Genomic DNA, 20,458 nt, shown 5'->3' with positions numbered 1-20,458 from the left:
AACTCCATAATGTTGACATTGGGGCTGGATAGTTATTTATTGGGGGAAGCTTTCTCGCATTGTAGAATATTTACCAGGATCTCTGATCTCTACCCTTGAATGACATTAGCATCCCACCCTAACCTTCAGTTAGTTATTCATATCTGTGGGGAGTGGAAAGCAAAAGTTGAGAACTACTGCTGTATAGAAGGAGGGTGAATAACATCTTTATAAAAGCAAGTCTTCAGGGCACCTGGGTGGCTCCATTAGTTAAAGCCTCTGCCTTTGGCTCAGGTCATGATCCCAGGGTTCTGAATGGAGCCCCACATAGGTGTCTCTGCTTAGCGGGGAGCCTGCTTCCCCCTCTCTCTGCCTTCCTCTGCCTACTTGTGATCTCTCTCTGTCAAATAAATAAATAAAATCTTTAAAAAAAAAAAAGCAAGTCTTTAAATTGATGATCATTGCATATATTTATTTATTTAGATCTTTATTTTTTTCAATATTTCAGAGGGTATTTTTATACATGAGTGAAAATGTTTTATATATCTGTTATTAAAATCTGTATTTTTGGACAAACCTTTTTAAAAATTATTATAAATAGTATTTTTGAGTAGGCTTTTTTTAAAGAGGACTTTCAAATTTATGATAAAATTGAGCTAAAACTATGCAGTGTTCTCTCTTCTCTCTGCTAGTTTCCCCTATTATTAACATCTTACATTAGCTTGATACATTAGTTAAAATTGGTAAACCAATTTTGATACATTATTAATTAAAGTTCATAGTTTACATTAGGGTTATCTTTTCGTGCTTCAGATTTCTAGGATTTTTACAAATGTATGATGTTATGTATCCAGTATCACGGTATCAGATGAATAGTCTCATTGCCCTAAAATTCCCCACTGTACTCCTTCTGAATATCTCTATCCACCCCAAGTCTCCACCCCTCATTCTTAGGGTACCCCTGTTTTTTTTAATGTTAAACCCAGCATGCCTTTCTGAAATGAATTCACCTTGATCGTGATATATCTTATTTATTAAAGTATTGGTTGCTTTGGTCGGCTAATAATTAGTTCAGGATTTTTTTATATTTGTATTCATTGATGAGATTGACCTTCAATTTTCCCTTGCCATTCTTTCCATCTCAGGTTTTATTATCAAGGCTTTGCTGACCTTATAAAATGGATGGTAGAGAATACCCTTTTTTGTTTTGTTTTATTTTCCTAGAAGAGTATAACATTTCATAGAATTTGCTATTGAAACTATATGGGCCTGAATTATTTTTCTTTGTTTTTGTTGGAATATTTTAAACTACTGATTCAGTTTCTTTAGCTGATTTAGTACTGTTCAGGTTTATTTGTTTTTAACAAGCTATATTTTATAGGAAATTGCTATTTTCATTTGAATTTTCAAATTTATTTAATATGGTTGTTTTTAATAGCACCTTATATTTTTAATGTGTATAACTTCTTGTGATATTCCTTTTCATTAGTTCAAAATGTTTTCTTTTTTGATTATTTATTTATTTTCAGTTAGCCAACATATAGTACATCATTACTTTTTGATGTAACGTTCAACTTCATCACTTATTAGTTGTGTATAACACCCAGTACTCATCACATGTGCCCTCCTTAATACCCATTATCTGGTTAGCCCATCCCCTTACTCCCCTTCCCTTATGTAACCCCCAGTTTTTTTCCCAGAGTCTCATGGTTTGTCTCTCTCTCTGATTTCTTTCTATTCAGTTTTCCCTCCCTTCCCCTGTGGTCCTCTGCGCTGTTCCTTATATTGTAGGTATGAGTGAAACCATTTGACAGTTGTCTTTCTCTGCTTGACTTGTTTCACTTAGCATAATCCCCTGAAGTTCATCCATGTCAGTGCAGATGGTAGGTATTCATCTTTTCTGATAGCTGAGTAATATTCCATTATTAACAACATCTTCTTTATCCATTTGTCTGTTTAAGGACATCTTGGCTTCTTGGACATTCATTGCTGCTGTGAGCTTTGACAAAAAGGAATCAAAATGTTTTCTAATTCTTTTTTTTCTTTGATTCATGGATTATTTAAAAGCCTATTTCTTAACTTCCAAACGTGATTTTCGGTTAACTTTTGTTAATGATTTCTTCTTAGCTTAATTGAACTTGAGGCCAGAGAAAATGGTCTGTATAGTTTTAGTCCTTTTTGTGTGGTCATGTGGTTAGTTTTTGCAAACATTTTATGTATGTTTGAAATCCGTATTTATTATATATTATCTAAATGCATTTGTGTCCATCAGGTTAAGGTTTTTTAATAATTGTGTTAAAATATTTTACATTCATTTAATCTTTAACTTTCTAGCAGTTATTGAGAGAAAAAAGTTCCACATCAAGATTGTGGATTTATATATTTCTTCTTGATTTCTCCTGGAAGACTTTTCTCTTCCCTCATCCTCTTTTTCATGTCACATGCTTCATTAGGTGCATATAAATACTATTTCTTGTAACTAAAATGTTTTATGTTTATTTAATGATCCACTTTATCTTTAGCAGTGCTTTTTCAATTTTTTTAATTTAAACTTTATTTTTTCAGTGTTCCAAGATTCATTGTTTATGCATCACACCTAGTGCTCCATGCAATATGTGCCCTCCTTAATACTTACCACCAGGCTCCACCAATTCCCCACTCCCCTCCTCTCCAAAACCCTCAGTTTGTTTCTCAGAGTCCACAGTATCTCATGGTTTGTCTTCCCCTCCGATTCCCCCAACTCCCTTCACCTCTCCTCCCAATGTCCTCCTTGTTATTCCTTATGCTCCACAAGTAAGTGAGACCATGTGATAACTGACTGTCTCTGCTTGACTTATTTTACTCAGCATAATCTTCTCCAGTTCCATCCATGTCATTAAAAGAGTTGAGTATTCATCCATTCTGTTGGAAGCATAATACTCCATTGTATATGTGGACCATATCTTCTTTAACCATTTGTCTGTTGAAGGGCATCTTGGCTCCTTCCACAGTTTGGCAACTGTGGCCATTGCTGCTATGAACATTAGGGTGCAGATGGCCCTTCTTTTCATGACATCTGTATCTTTGGGGTAAATACCCAGTAGTACATTTGCAGGGTCATAGGGTAGCTCTATTTTTAATTTTTTGAGGAATCTCCATACTGTTTTCCAAAGTGGCTGCACCAACTTGCATTCCCACCAACAGTGTAAGAGTGTTCCCCTTTCTCCACATCCTCTCCAACACTTGTTTCCTGTCCTGTTGATTTTGTCCATTCTGACTGGTATAAGGTGGTGTCAGTGTGGTTTTGATTTGAATCTCCCTGATGGATTCAGGGAACATTTTTTCATGTGTCTGTTAGCCATTTGTATATTTTCTTTGGAGAAGTGTCTGTTCATGTCTTCTGTCCATTTTTTGACATGATTATCTGATTTTTGAGTGTTGAGTTTGAGGAGTTCTTTATAGATCTTGGATATCAGCCCTTTGTCTGTAGTGTCATTTGCGAATATCTTCTCCCATTCCGTGAGTTGCCTCTTTGTTTTGTTGACTGTTTCCTTTGCTGTGCAGAAACTTTTGGTCTTGATTAAGTCCCAAAAGTTCATTTTCGCTTTTATTTCCTTTGCCTTTGGAGATATGTTTTGAAAGAAGTTGCTGTGGCTGATGTCGAAGAGATTACTGGCTATGTTCTCCTCTAGGATTTTGATAGATTCCTGCCTCACATTGAGGTTTTTTATCCATTTCGAGTTTATCTTTATGAATTTTTTTTTAACAAATTGACTCTTCTTCTATACATAGCTGTCCAATTTTCTATATATAGACCATTCTTCTATACATAGCTGTCCAATTTTCCCAGCACCATTTATTCAAGACACTGTCTTTTTCTAACACTAGGTAGTTAGTTGTTCCTGCTTTGTCAAAGATTATTTGACTGTAGAGTTGAGGGTCCATATCTGGACTCTGTTCTTTTCCACTGGTCTATGTGTTTCTGTGCCAGTACCATGCTGTCTTGGTTATTATAGCTTTGTAATAAAGCTTGAAATCACGCAGTGTGATGCCCCCAGTTTTGTTTTTCTTTTTCAACATTTCCTTAGTGATTTGAGGTCTTTTCTGGTTCCATACAAATTTTAGGATTGTTTGTTCCAGCATTTTGAAAAATGCCGGTGGAATTTTGATCAGGATGGCATTGAAAGTATGGATTGCTCCAGCCAGTATAGACATTTTAACGACGTTAATTCTTCCAATCCGTGAGCATGGACTGCTTTTCTTCAATTTCTTTCATGAGTGTTCTGTAGTTCTTCGAGTACAGATCCTTTACCTCTTTGGTTAGGATTATTCCCAGGTATCTTATGGTTCTTGGTGGTATAGTAAATGGAATCAATTCTCTAATTTCCCTTCCTATATTTTCATTGTTAGTGTATAAGAAAGCAACTGATTTCTGTGCATTGGTTTTGTATCCTGCCACATTACTGAATTGCTGTATGAGTTCTAGTAATTAGGGGGTGGAACCTTTGGGTTTTCCATTTAAAGTATCATGTCTCTGGCAGTGCTTTTTCTCTGAAAAAATTTTTTTACTTGAATTTAATGAAGCTCCTTCTATGTTTTTTTGTGGCCTAACTTTTTCTCTTCTCTTCTCTTCTCATTGTTTTTGAGTCCTCGGCTCTTAGATGCCTTTTGTAAACAGCATATGGACAGTATTTTTTCATTCAGTTGGAAAACTATTTTCATTGTATCACTTAATCCTTTTTTACAATTAATGTAAACATTTGATGTTTGAATTTATATTGAACTAGTGTTTGTTGTTTATCCTGACTGCTCTGTATGTTTTCTTTTTGCCTTTAGATTCTTTGAATTCAAAAGAATTCATTTTCTCCCCTCTACTTATTTGGACATTTTTGTACTCTTTACATGCATTTAATGGTTACCCTAAGGATTGTAAAAGTCATACTTAATGTAGCACAATCCAAAGGTAATTACCACCTCCATCCTTTTCCCAATCAGGGCAAGGATCTAGAACTGTAAATACATTTACTTCCTTCCTTCTGTTGTAACTCAAGTCTGTTTCATTTTCCTGTAGTCATTATTATTTCAAATAATTAAATTATTATTGTTTTAGCTTTACCTATAAACACGCTACTTTATTTGTTCTTTTTTTTTTACCATGTCATATATACCTGAGGTAACTTCTGCCTAAAGTGCAGCACTTAGAAATTCCAGTGAGGTTCTGTTGGAGATTTGTAGACTCTCGGACTTTTTCTGAAGATTTGTTTAACTTGTCTTTATTTTTTAAAATATATTTCGATGAGTATATTATATAATATTGGCAGTTTTTTACATTTAGCACACTGAAGACATTTCACTGTCTTCTGGCTTGTATTGTTGTTGAGAACTGGGAATAATAATTTTCTTCTCTTTCAATACTAGTTTTCCCAACATTTAAGGTTTCTCTTTGTTTCTGGTATTCTCTAGTCTGTCTATATTATGTTCTATAGAACATATTTCTTTAGATTGGTGTTTTCATCTGTTACCCTTCTAAAATATTGTGCTTCTCATTTTATTTCTCTTCTGTTTCAGTAACTTTGTTTACATCTTGAATATTGTCTTCTATATACCTATTTGCATTTTTTAACTTCTGTGCTGCTTTCTGCACAATATATCCCCTATCTTCATTTACTTACTTTTTTTCATCTGTGGCAATCTGTTTCAGTTACTGTTCTGGTCTTTTCTAGAAATTATAGTTAATGAGTCTCTCTCTCTCTCTTTAAAGATTTTTTTTTTTAATTTATCAGAGAGAGAGAGAGAACGTGAACACAGGCAGACAGAATGGCAGGCAGAGGCAGAGGGAGAATCAGACTCCCTGCCGAGCAAGGAGCCCGATGTGGGACTCGATCCCAGGACGCTGGGATCATGACCCGAGCCAAAGGCAGCTGCTCAACCAACTGAGCCACCCAGGCGTCCCTCTCTCTCTCTTTAAATACTGTTTATTTGAGTGAGACGGGGAGAAAGAGAGAGAGAGGGGGAGAAAGAGAGCACAAGCAGGGGGAAGGAGCAGAGGGAGAGGGAAAAGCAGACTCCCAGTTAAGCAGGGAGTCAGATGCAGGGCTCCATCCCAGGATCTAGAGATCAAGACCTGAGCTGAAGGCACACACTTAACTGGCTGAGGACTGAGCCACCCAGACACCCCATGTGGCTCTCTTTTACAGAAAAAGAAGTCCATGGAATTGTTCCCTGTCAATATTCATTCAGTTTTGTGTTTTCCTTTTTTAACATGGAGATTTTTTTTTCACAATCTATATCTAATACTTTAAGTCTTAGTGAGTTTATTTCTGGGGTCTTTCTTTTGCTTGTTGTCACCTTTCTTGTTGATAGTTTAGTTACTTTTTATTTCAGGCTCCACATTTCCTCTCACATTTATTTGAAGTGTAGGATAAAGGTATTTTTCCTATAGAGAAGGTTTAAGATTTGCTTGACAGGTACCCAGGACTGTTTCCAACTAAGTTCCATCTGAAGTTTTCTGTATCAGATTTTAGGATATTTGTGAGAGCACTAGTGTTTGATTACTACCTCTCAGGTATCTGTCTCCTTCTACACAGTATTAAAAAAGCTTTCTTTATAGACCACAGAATATGAGGTGTTAGATTTACTGCTGGTTTAATCTTAACTTACAGATGAAATCCTTTAAGCCCCCACTTCATGAAAGAGTTGTTCTTTTAGACCCTTTACTTAGGAAGTCCCAGCTTGTGCATTGTATTTTAGTCCCAGTAAGTATTATCAGAGAAGTGATTTTAGTGCTCTTTTTGTATTTTGGTTTCTGTTTTTAGTTTGTTTTTACCCTACTAATTCCCACTACTTCATAAGGTTTCAGATGCTTTTCAAAGCGTTTTTCGTATTTTCATTAGCATTTCAGGAAGAGGGTTTATATAAAAATATTGTTTATAATACTACCCTAATCAAAAGTGGTTTTTTTTTTTTTAAGATTTTATTTATTTCTTTGAGAGAGAATGAGTGAGAGAGAGCCTGAGAGAGAGGACAAGGTCAGAGGGAGAAGCAGACTCCCCAAGGAGCTGGGACCCCGATGTGGGACTCGATCCTGGAAGTCTGGGATCATGACCTGAGCCGAAGGCAGTTGCTCAACCAACTGAGCCACCCAGGTGCCCTCTAATCAAAAGTTTTATATACCAATTTAAAGTGATTTCTTCGCTTGGGTAACTCTGTGTGTGTGTAACTCATAATTTTGAAACTTCCACACTTAGACATATTTTGCTTATTTATGTTTTATATTGTTATAAGATAATTTCTACATTCATGGACTTCTAATCTCTTGGGATTAAAGTCTCAATTTTTCATTATTCTTAGGGTTTTAGAAGAGCTTTCAAATGTAGAGACATACAGCTACTATTTTAAGGAAGAGTGCAGTGAAAACCACGGATAATCCTGATGGGCTCATCATATAGGAAAAACTGTTGGATGTGTGGAGTGTAAGATAAATATTATTAAAATAAGAGAATGGAACATGAAATATTTTGGTATATTTTAATCTTCCTTTTTCTAGGTCTAGTGGATTTCTGAGGAGGTGTGTGTGTGTGTGTGTGTGTGTGTGTGTGTGTAAAAAATTTATGTACCCTAAATTATTTTTTAAAATAATAAAATAATCACATAAATATAGTCAACTGTTTTTTTTTTTAAGATGTTATTTATTTAACAGACAGCAATCGCTGATAGAGTGAGGGGAAGCAAGTTCCCCACTGAGCACAGAGCCCGATGTGGGGCTCGATCCCATGACCCTGGGATCATGACCTGAGCTGAAGGCAGAGGCCCACTAAGCACCAGGCGCCCCTGATTTTTTTTTTCTATGAAGCTACAAAGGCAATTAAATAGAGAAATGATCATCTTTTCAACAAATCATACATGAACAATTGGATATCAGTGTGGAAAAAATGAACTTGAGCACAGATCTTACCCCTTTGCACAAAACTTAACTCATGTAAAATGTAAAATTCTTAATTTCTAAAATAAAACATAAAGTCTATGTGACCTTAAGTTTAGTGATGAGGTTTTGATTTTTTGATTTTTATATTTTTTTAAGATTTTATTTATTTATTTGACAGAGATCATAATTAGGCAGAGAGGCAGACAGAGAGAGAGGGGGACGCAGGCTTCCTGCTGAGCAGAGAACCTAATGCCCGGACTCGATCCCAGAATCCAGAGACCGTGACCTGAGCCGAAGGCAAGAGGCTTAACCCACTGAGCCACCCAGGCGCCCCGGTTTTGATGTTTTTAAAGTTGTAACAGCCAAGAGCACGATTGATGAAAGAAGCACTTGGGAAGTTGGACCTTACCGAAATTAAAATTTTTTATGCTCTGCAAAAGATATTGTTAAGAAAATTAAAATAAAAGTCACAGACTGGGAAAATATATTTCCAAGACACATGTATGATAAAGGACTTGTATTCAGAATATACAAAGAGCTCTAAAAACTGAATGATAAATAAATACCTCAATAAAAAAGTGGGCGAAGACCTGAACAGATATTTCAGCAGCAAGGTATACAGATGGCATATAGACAAGTAAAAAGATGCGCAACATGATTTGTCGTAAGGGAAGTGCAAATTAAAACAATAAAAAGATAGTTAGATAGTCAGTTAGAATGGCTAAAATACAAAAACTGGCAATACCATTCACTGTCAAGGATGTGAAGCTATAGGAAATCATGATTGGTGGAAATGCAAAATGGTATAGCCACTTTGGAAGACAGTCTGACAGTTTTTTACAAAAGTAAACATAGCCTTACTGTAAAATACAACAAAAATAAATAAAGTATTTACTAATTGACTTGAAATATGTCCACACAAAAACCTGCATGTATTTATAGTAATTATATTCATTAGTTACCCAAAACTGGAAGCAATCTAGATGCCCTTCAGTAGATGAAATGGATAAACTGCTACATTCATACAGTGGAGTACTATTGGTGATAGGAAGGAATGAGCACTCATGTCATGCAAAAAGCATAGATGAATCTTAATAGTTATTGTGGAGTGAAAGAAGCCAGTCTGAAAAGGCTACATACTGTAATTTAGTTTATGTCACTTTCTGGAAAAGGGTAAATTGTACAGATGTTAAACATACCAGTGTTTGCCAGGGTTTTAGGGAGGAAGGAAAGTTGAATCACAGGGCATTAGGGTGGTGAAACTCTTCTGTAAGATTATCCAGCTATAATGCTGGATATTTGCTATTATGAGTTTCTGAAACCCATAGAACATCTAGCACTAAGAATGAACATTGATGTTTGCAAATTAAAAAAAAAAAATCCCTAATGAGGTCGTTCTGGGATGAATTCAGACTGTAACAAAAGAATCAAATTGTATTACAAATACATGAAAGAACCTTGAAGAGGTTTGGGGAAAATGCTGTCCTAAATAACTGAAGAGTGGAAACTCTAAAAGTAAAGGCAAAAGGAACTGTATAAAAAGCATGGTACTCTAATTGTAGTTCTTTTCCCCTGGGTATGTGCTGCCAATTCTGAAGTCATGTTATACATGTATACCAGAATTGAAAATTTTAATAAATAGGTGGTTGATGGTGAGAACCAGAGTTTTCACTGTAGGAAATCATGGAGAAAAGCAAAGAAAGGGGAGGACTCTAGAATATTCATGTGGTAATACAGTTAAAAGATATATGTATAACTTATTTATAGCTTAATATAGATACATATGGTTACATATAGAAATAGCTAATGTTTGTATACACACATATATATTTCCCATTATTTAAGAGGAGAGGGCCTAAAAGAAATTACATTCCACCAGCAGTAATACACTTAACACATAGATCTTGGTTTCTAATTCCATTCTCTAATAAGGAACTAGTCTTTACTGTCACCATTTAATTTTTTTCTTCAGTTCTCTAAGACTAAAAATCTTTGGCTGATATTTTTCCTCTAATGTGTAGTTTTTACCTTATGAAGTTCTCAAAGTCCTTTAATAATAGCCTGAAAATTTGGGTCTTCACAGAAGTGCATAGAGCTAAATTTTCATACAGTTTCAAAAGGTCCATAGATATTTAAGAATCTATATGCCACAGATTAAGAAGCCCTGCTCCTCTTGAATCATGTTAGTAGTAGTTCCTTGAAGGTAGCAGATGGATGTTTTAAAAAGTAAATTTATTTTTTCCTCTTTGACATTTCCTTTAATTCTTGTCTTTCGTGGACTGAAGATGAGATTATTTGGTTTTTGAAGATTTGGTGAAAGTGGTCTGAAAAAGCCCTAGGACAATGCTTACTTTTGGCCCTGGGCTATATTAGCATGGTTCAACCGAGCTCTAAATTTGAAATTTTAAAAAAAATATATTTTATTTATTTATTTGACAGAGATAACAAGTAACCAGAGAGGCAGGCAGAGAGGAAGGGAAGCAGGCTTCCTGCTGAGCCGAAAGTCCAATGCAGAGCCCGATCCCCGGACCCTGGGATCATGACCTGAGCCGAAGGCAGAGGCTTTAACCTACTGAGCCACCCAGGTGGCCCCTGAAATTCTAATATGTAGTAAATTTATCTGTTCTTGAAGTGGATGAAATGTACCTCATGCCGTCTTGAAAGACTATAGTCAGTTGGTACTCCTATATCATATGCCAAAATGTGAGTTTTCTTTTTTAAACAGTTAGTTTGATATTTCACCTATTTTTTGTTTTTACAGAGGAAGAATTATATAAGCTTTTTGTAAGGAATGTTACCCAGTGCAGTTTGCCATTTAGAGACAGACTCATTACTGGAGATACAGTCACAACAGTTTCTTTTTTTTATTCATGCAGGGTATCTGTGGAGGCCTATAATTTCATATATATAATTTCATATATATATACATAATTGAAATATAATTTCAATATATATATATTTTTTAAGTAGGCCCCACACTCATTGTGGATGGAGCCCAGCATGGGCCTTGAACTCATAACCCTGAGATCAAGAATCAGATAACCAACTGAGCCATCCAGGTGCCCCCAACAATTTCTATTTTAATATATTCTGAAAGCTCTGTTTCCCAACATGTATATTTACAATAACCTATGAGGTAATTTTTTTCCACTTGTGTGCATACTACCTTGATAGACAGCATGTATCAAAAGATATTTATAATTACGCTTAAAGTGTTCATTAAAAAGCAACCAAAGTATCTGTCTCTCTCTTCCTTTCCATCATCCTTCTCCTCGAATCTTGAGAAAGATGTATGCAGTCACTGAATCGTAGGTAACTGCTAAGTTCTGTTTTCTGGTATGTAATGTTTCTTTAGTAAATACTTCTCAATTTGAGTAACCTCAGCATTTCTTCTCCTTTTCTGACTTAGACTTTCTCTAGTAATTTATCCATATTTATTTTCAGTTTTTCTCCACTTTATTTTGATATAAAATCTGCTGTCTAGTACTTAAAGTAAAAATGAAACAAAATAAGAATACAAAAAATTGTCCTGTTACATGCTTGGATTTTCTCTCATTCATCACCAGATTAGATCTTATTTATAAATAAATTTTACAAATAAATTAAAAAATATTTATTTATAAATATATTTATAGACTTTATAATCCACTCTTTAAAAGAAAATCCTTAAAATAGAAAGTTGTTTTCTGTATGGAACAGCTAATCAGAAGCCTCTGAGGAAGGTTCTCTGCTAAGTGCTCTTAGGCAGTGTTAGTACATTTCACCTATAATGGGGCTCACTAATTTTGAAGGGGACAGAATGTTACTGTGTCATAGAAGGTATAAACCCAAAAGGGCCTTCTGTTATATTTGGATAAATTGATTTGTCACTGAATAAATTCTTGTATGCTTTCAGTTTTCTGTCTGCTTCTGTATTTAATTGAAAGGATACAGAGAAGGCTAGAGTTCTTGCTTTGGCATTAAAAAATGAGGAGGATGAGATGAGACAGTTCTCTAAACCATGTGGTTCATGTAAAATGGGGTTAAGAGTTCACGGGTTCCTGCTTCTGAGACAGTGACTTTTTTATCACCTTAACTCATCTCTCTGGTGGGTTTTAGTAATTTTGGACAGAGAGGTTTAGTATTTATGTGATTGTTTCCACTCTGGAAGTGGAGGCTTTGGTCTGGTTGATGGGAAAACTGCTGGAATTACTTTGCCTGGTTCTGGAATAAAAGATTACTGGTCTCATTCTTCAGATGGCATTAACCTGGCAACATGTGCAGTTAGGAATCTGGCTTTCAGTAGAGCTCAACTAAGAAACTAGAGATTTTAGTTTCCCTCTAAAATGGGCAGGCTAATCTACTAAAAAAACGAATGCTCAAAGTAGGTGAGCATCTTGCCTGCTGCAAGTATAATAGGTTACCTTATTTTGTTCTCATATCCTTAGTTGTTTAACAAACATTTTTTCAGTGCCTCCTATGTACTAAGCACTATTCCAAGCACTACACATTATGGCATTGAACAAAAAAAAGATTCCTAGTGGCGCCTGTGTGGCTCAGTGGGTCAAAGCCTCTGCCTTCGGCTCTGGTCATGATCCCAGAGTCCTGGGATTGAGCCCCGCATCAGGCTCTCTGCTCAGCAGGGAGCCTTCTTCTTCCTCTCTCTCTCTCTCTGCCTCCTCTCTGCCTACTTGTGATCTCTGTCAAATAAATAATCAAATCTTAAAAAAAAAAATTCCTACACTGAAGTGTGCTATTCTCACCATTTTAATAGAAATCTGAATTTCATAGAGAACAATTGATTTTTTTTTCAGTGTCCTATAGCTTGGTAACTCGTGGAAATAAGATTTAAATCCTACTATGTCTGATGCCAAAGATTTTAAACCACCTAGAATGACTTCTTGAGGGTTTTATTAAATGTTGTGGTTACTATAAACATGATTACAACTTCTTTTCATTGTTGTCCATAACACTAACTATGCCAGGGGTATGTTCTCCAACCCTATTTTCAACTTCATTTTTTTGTATTCTATAATAGCTGGGAAGGAAAACATAAAATTTTCCATTTGGGGCAAGCTTATGTCAAGCATTCTTAGCTTACCCTCTAATGAGTGCATATTGGTAGTGACTACACAAATGCTTGATAGGCAGAGTTTAATAGCAATCTGTCTTTCAGTTTAGTTTTTAACATTTTATTTTTTATTTGAAATGTATTAATTCCTTATTTTGAGTAATATATTCATATAGTTCAAATTTCAAGAAATGCAAAGGGTATGCAATATAATATCTCCATTATATCCCTCAACCTCAACCACGTATTTCTCTTTCCCTGAGATAACCAGTTTTGCTAGATATTTGTGTATCTTTCCATAATATCTTAAAGCATATGCAATCAAATACATATATGTTCCTTTTGTCATGTATGAATATGTCCTGCAGATCTTTCCATATCCAACATAGATGTGTTTATTGTTTTAGACAGCTCCAGGATCCCATTGATTTTAGTCAGTTAAGAGTAGTGGTTAGTTATAGACCCTCTAGCCAGACTATGCATAGAGACTACAAATCTACTGGGAAACCCCTTTTACAAGTTGCTAGGTGCCTCAATTTCTCTTCTGTAAAATGAGAGAAAAATTGTATATTCTTCATAGGTATTGTTGTGAAGATTAAATATGTTAACTTCCAGGGTTTATTTTTTAGAACAATGCCTGGCAGATAATGCGCATCCCAGTGTTAGTTGCTACCACCATTATTATTAGCATCAGCACTTTTAGTTATTAATCAGAATATTATTTATGGGTATACATATTTTTCCTTTTTTCTTTGCAAGCAGTGCTTCAGGGAAAAACGTCGTACCTTCATTATTTCATGTGTGTGAGTTTATGGATGCTTTGCAACAAGTACAAAATCAAGGCCAAGGAGTATATGAGTTTGCAATTTCAGTAAACATTTGCCAAACTGCATACCATAGGGATTGTTTAAAGTTAGGTTCCTCCAGCAGTTTGACATAATTTAAATGATTGAGAACTTGATGGTTGCTTTCTGATGTTATTGTTTCTGGAATTATTCATGGTTACCAATGACAATTTTGAAAGTTCTTCCTTCAAATTAGAAGTATAATCCTGTCAGGAGGGCCTGCTTAAACAAAAAATTTTTTTAAATATAAAATATGTATGTGAGGAATCTCACAGATAGTGTTTCAGAGAGTGGAAGATAATCTTTTTTTTTTTTTTCATTTTTGAGATTTTTTTTGTTTTTGTGAATCTGAATTTTTTCAGTTCTTTTTTTTTTTTTTAAGTTTTTATTTACTTATTTGGCAGACAGAGGTCACAAGTAGGCAGAGAGAGGAGGAAGCAGGCTCTCTGCTCGGCAGGGAGAGAGAGCAGAGAGCCTGATGTGGGGCTCGATCCCAGAATCCTGGGATCATGACCTGAGCCGAAGGCAGAGGCTTTAACCCAGGGAGCCACCCAGGCGCCCCTGAATTATTTCAGTTCTTTATGTTTATTATCCATTGTCAAAGAAAGCTTAAAATAGGAGAGAGAAGACTTATAATGTCAGACATTTTTTGAGGGACTGGGCTAAATAACAACGATTAATAAGTAGTAGTCTCTGCTATACTTTTATCTAGTGGGAGAGGTAGAGGGGGCCATATGCAGAAATGTAGAATGGGACAAAGAAAAATGTGTTGGACAGAACTTTGGAAATTACCTGTATTTATTCAGGTAAATGACTAAAAGTAAGTGAAAGAAATCAAAGTAAGTCATCAGAGAATACAGTGTAAGGATATAGTGTTAACAGAAACCAGTATAATGAGGAAATGTTTTAAATAGAATAGATAGGGTATTACTAAAGAAAGACTTTGGTGTAACAGTCAGTAGATAATAGGTGTCAGGAAGCAGTTGCAGTAGAGTAGGGGGATTGGGCTGAAGAAGAATGAACAGTTAGCTTTAAGTAAATAGGCTAATGTTTTGAATAGTCATTGTGGCAACAGCAGGATTTTCTTCTTTTAAAAAACCTCAGTGACAAGCTTCTGTTCATTCAAAATTATAGCTTTAAATACCTGATTTTATTTTATTAATAATTGTTACTTGTATATGGTAGTCATTTTTAGAGATGCTAAGTATGCAGCTGGTTTTTATTTTGCTTTTAAGACTAGTTACTGTTTTGTTGTCTTTCACTTTATGATAGTAAATAGAGCAAAAACAGTCCTCTGTTTATGAGCTAGTTTTTAGTCCATTGGAATTACAGTTAAGACTTCACTGTATATGAAAACTGCTATGTCAATCATGGAAATAGAATTGAACTTTATTTATACTCATATTTAACAATGACACATGTAAATTTTAAGTCATCTCTAAACCCCTGTGGAGCTTGAACCTACAATTCTGAGATGAGAGTCGCATGCTCTACATACTGAGTCAGCCAGGCACTCTTTGACATATGTAATTTTTTACTGAATGACTATGATTAGCAATGTCCTTTTTCTTGATTTTTTAAAAATCAATTTTACCAAGATATAATTTCCAAATGCACACATTTTAAGTGTACAGATAAATGACTTTTGAGAAATGCATATAGCCATTTAATATAAATTCTACTCTGTGCAAAATATAAAATATTTCCATCTCTCCAAGAACAACTGATTCTTCTCATGTTTAATAACTTAAAAATCTGATTTTATTTCTTTTGCTTGATTAGTACTTAAAGAAAATAATTTTGCTTATCAAGAGTACTGTGAAACAACTTCCGAAATTACATGCTTTTTATATATGGGACTCTATTTCAGGTGTACAAAATGCTTGCTAACCCAAGCAAGGTTAAAACAGTTTTGTGTAATTTGAGTGACTTTTATTTATTCATTTATTTTTGAGGAGGGGGTAGGGGCAGAGGGAGAGAGAGAATCCCAAGCAGGCTCTGTACTTGGTGAGGAGCTGGATGTGGGGCTCGATCTGAGGACTCTGAGATCATGACTCAAGCCAAAATCTAGAGTTGGACACTCAACTAACTGAGCCACCCAGGCATTCCTAATTTGAGTGATTTTTAAAAAATTAATTTGTTTAATTGTTTGATGAGTACAGGTCTATGATTCATCAGTCTTACACAATTCATAGCACCCACCACAACACATACCCTCCCCAGTGTCAATCCCCCAGCCACACCATCCCTCCACCCTTCTCCCTTCCAGCAACCCTCAGTTTGTTTCCTGAGATAAGAGTCTCTTATGGTTTGTCTCCATCTCTGGTTTCATTTTGTTTCATTTTCCCCCTCCCTTCCCCTATCCTTTGTCTTACTTCTGAGATTCCTTATACCAGTGAGATCATATGATAACTTGTTTCTTTCTAATTGACTTATTTCACTTAGCATAATACCCTCTAGTTCCATCCACATTGTTGCAAATGGGTAAGATTTCATTTCTTTTGATGGCTGCATAGTATTCCATCACATGTGTAGACATTCAGGTGCACATGGCCCTTCGGATCACTACATTTGTATCTTTAGGGTAAATACCTAGTAGTACAATTATTGGGTCATAGGGTGGCTCTGTTTTTAACTTTATTATTATTTTATTTCCTTTCAGGGTAACAGTATTCATTATTTTTGTACCACACCCAGTGCTCCAGGCAATCCATGCCCTCCTTAATACCCACCACCTGGCTTCCCCAACCCCCCCCCCACCAAAACCTTCAGGTTGTTTTTCAGAGTCAATAGTCTCTCATGGTTTACCTCCTCTTCCAGTTTCCCTCAACTCCCTTCTCCTCTCCATCTCCCCATGTCCTCCATGTTATTTGTTATGCTCCACAAATAAAGTGAAACCATATGATAATTGACTCTCTCTGCTTGACTTACTTCACTCAGCATAATCTCTTCCAGTCCCATCCAAGTTGCTACAAAAGTTGGGTATTCATCCTTTCTGATGGAGGCATAATACTCCATAGTGTATATGGACCACATCTTTCTATCCATTCGTCCGTTGAAGGGCATCTTGATTCTTTCCACAGTTTGGCGACCATGGCCATTACTGCTATAAACATGGGGTACACTACGTCTGTATTTTTGGGGTAAATACCCAGGAGTGCAATTGCAGGGTCATAGGGAAGCTCTATTTTTAATTTATTGAGGAATCTCCACACTGTTCTCCAAAGTGGATGCACCACCTTGCATTCCTACCAACAGTGTAAGAGGGTTCCCCTTTCTCCACATCCTCTCCAACACGTGTTGTTTCCTGTCTTGCTAATTTTGGCCATTCTAACTGGTGTAAGGTGGAATTTCAATGTGGTTCTAATTTGAATCTCCCTAATGGCTAGTGATGATGAACATTTTTTCATGTGTCTGATAGCCATTTGTATGTCTTCATTGGAGAAGTGTCTGTTCATATCATGAGGAACTTCCGTACTGTTTTATTTTGAATGATTTTTAAAGAATGTTGGACAGAGACTTACTTTTACTTGAGATAATTTATAATTAGCAATTCAATGCAATTTTATTTATTTTTTAAAAAAACTTCTGAAAATAATGTTTGTATTGTAGTGCATAAGCAAGCTGCCTACAATGCTTTTAAATACTGTCTGTGATACTGTTTTTCCCATAAAAAAATAAAATCACATTGTAAAAATCTCCCATTGTGTTTAGGAAATTGCCTGTTGGGGAGGAACTCTATAAAAATACTTTCCCTTTTCATTCACCTTCCAGTCTAGACTCTCATCTCTATAACTGGGTGTAAGTGATCCCTATTGGTGGTACTAAATGAATTCAGCATCCTGAAAATGAACAAGAGAGCTGTACCTCAAGTAATTAAAAGATGCTTAGAAATGGTTGTGATTAAAAAGATAAGGGAGATACCATTTTTTCTCATTTATATTAATAAAAACTAAGTCAAATTAAGTTTGATATGCCAAATGTGCCACTGCAGTATTTTAGTAGCCCTCTCAAGAGTATACTTGATGACTTTTAGTGACTCTCTACTGCTTTATACTGTCTTCTGTAAGAGTATAGTACACTTCAGAGAATTTTCCCTCTTGTATACCCAAATGTGATTTGAGTCAGAGCTGGTAATCACTGGCGAGCAACCTGTTAAAGGTTATAAAATATTTTCTAATTGATTCATTAAGTCTTGTGATTTTTAACTTGGACATTTTACATGTGTACAGTTGAAACTGAACCTCGTGTAATTATTAGACCAGTGTTCTCTGTAACTCCAGATTGATTTTGAACCTTATTCAACCTTTGTTAGTGGTTCAAACCTTATTTGAACCTTATTTTACTTAAATTATGTTAATTTTTAATACATTTTTGATACAAACTCTTACTACTTTTAGAGTGATAATATTTATGTAATAATGATTGAGATAAAAATTATGTAGCTAATAAAAGTAGTACTAAAGAATGGAATGAGAAAGGAGGTTAACTTTTTCTTTCTTTGATGCATATGTTGAAGTTACCAAGCTATTTTTCATGTTCAGATAAAGCAATCTAATCGACAAGTGTCTCTAGATAAGGAACACTTAGTTTAATTTATAGAAAAATATTCTGTTGATAACAAATACCAGAAAAAGGCATGAAGAGAGATAATATTCTCTATATATGGATGTTTTTCATACTAAGGCAGTCATCCGTATGCGTGAATAGCGCCAGTCAATCCTTACAGCCCGCCAGACAATTTAAATTTATTATTTTATGACTCCATCTTTTCCTTCCCTAATATTCCTTGCAGTTTTTTCCTCATACTTATCTAATTCACAGAATATTTAGGTTTTTAAAAAATGTCTAAAGAACTTTGAAGTTCTTAAACAAGGAGTTCCTTTAAGTAGGAGTTCAGGGGAAGAAAAAACTCCAAACACTTTGATATAAAATTTTTCAAACATAAATTTTTCAGACATTGGTCAGGTTAAATTTAATGTTTAGGATGGGATAGGAAAAGATTAACTGTTAAATCTGTTGTTCCACAGGTACTGTGAGAATAGAGATGTTTCGAAATATGCAGAATGCAGAAATCATCAGAAAAATGACTGAAGAATTTGATGAGGTATAACATTTCAGTATTTATAGATTGCCTAATTATACTTTAAAAATGGTAAATATGTTGACTACTTCAAATTTTATTTTGATTTGGTGTTTAAGAGAAGATACACTTTTTCTTCATTTATATATTAACCCATGTTACTAAATCTAAAGGTAACGATCTTTGTCAATTTCATTTCCTTGCATGGAGGTGTGCGTGGTAAATGATAAGGATAATAAAATTAGTGATATGAAGTAGAAGTTGATTCTTGACATTCATTCTTGAAGACCACCTAAATCCCCAAATTTATAAATGTATCTCCAGTAGTTTTATGTTCTGCAGAATCAGTCATGTTAAATCCTTTAAAGAAAAAAGGGTTTGGAGGTCAAATAAGTGTGAGTAGGCTGCATATTATGCCTGTTGTAGAGATTGTCAAAGCACATTATCTTATTTAAGGTTCTTAGAAATCCCGATGGAACAATAACCTGCTTAACTTCATTCAATCCAGCATTCCTGAAATTTTTTTATGTATTTCTCAACATACTACCCCCTCCCCAACCCCACCCCCATTTTGTTTGTTTCTGTAAAACTTAAACTTCTCTTTGGGACATCTACTTGAGAATATTCTGATTTCTACTTAAAATACACGTTTTCTTTGCTAGTCTTCACAAAATTATCAGCTTTACACTGATTCTACGTGTTGAAACACCTTCACAATTTTATTTATGTATTCTGTTTATGGTAAATTCATTTTATGTCATGCTTTAGACCACCATTAATTTTAGTTTTAATATTCTGCCTTTTGATTTAAATAAGATTTCTCTCTCTTTTCTGAACTTTCAACACTAACAACAAAGATTGTTCGTGGGGGTATTTTGTTTTGCTTTATTAATATATAATGTATTATTTGTTTCAGGGGTACGGGTCTGTGAATCATCGGTCTTACACCATTCACAGCACTCACCATAGAACATACCCACCCCAATGTTCATCACCCAACAACCCTATCCCTCCCCACTCCCCCCAGCATCCCTCAGTTTGTTTCCAGAGATTAAGAGTCTCTTATGGTTTGCTTCCCTTCTGATACCATCTTGTTTCATTTTTCCCTCCCTTCCCCATACAAACCTCCACCCTGCCTCTCAAATTCCTCATATCAGAGAGCTGATATGATACTTGTCTTTCTCTGATTGACTAATTTCAGTTAACATAGTACCCTCTAGTTCCGTCCACATCATTGCAAATGCAAGATTTCATTTTTACAACAAAGATGGTTTTTTTCCCCAGGTCCACACTTTCAGTGGGGTGGGCTTAGATTTTTATTTTTTTATTTTTAGTAGTAGGAATATCTATATTTGATTGAAAAAAGTACTACAAATACATCGTAAAACAAACACATGTTGCAACACTGTGTATCTTTTTCATCAGGTGTTCACCTTTATTCTAATGGCACACACTAAAACATTTTCTTTTCTTTTTTTTTTTGAATAGATTTTATTTATTTATCAGAGGGGGTGGAGAGAGCGAGCACAGGCAGACAGAATGGCAGGCAGAGGGAGAAGCAGGCTCCCTGCTGAGCAAGGAGCCCGATGTGGGACTCA

The 20,458-nt window shown here is 35.2% G+C and overlaps 1 protein-coding gene across 3 annotated transcripts in view; it reads left to right on the top strand.

Moving 5' to 3' along the window:
* The window catches only part of STAG1 (STAG1 cohesin complex component), a 428,530-nt gene that overhangs the window by 221,841 nt on the left and 186,231 nt on the right, over positions 1-20,458 (top strand). For all 3 annotated transcript variants that reach the window (XM_059390978.1, XM_059390976.1, XM_059390977.1), the window contains one exon: positions 18,808-18,884. In XM_059390978.1, the coding sequence (XP_059246961.1) occupies positions 18,808-18,884 (77 nt within the window). The remainder of the gene's footprint in view (positions 1-18,807; positions 18,885-20,458) is intronic.

This window comes from Mustela nigripes, chromosome 2 (assembly GCF_022355385.1).
Source record: "Mustela nigripes isolate SB6536 chromosome 2, MUSNIG.SB6536, whole genome shotgun sequence".
Taxonomy (NCBI): domain Eukaryota; kingdom Metazoa; phylum Chordata; class Mammalia; order Carnivora; family Mustelidae; genus Mustela; species Mustela nigripes.
This window is presented reverse-complemented; position numbering and strand designations above follow the sequence as displayed.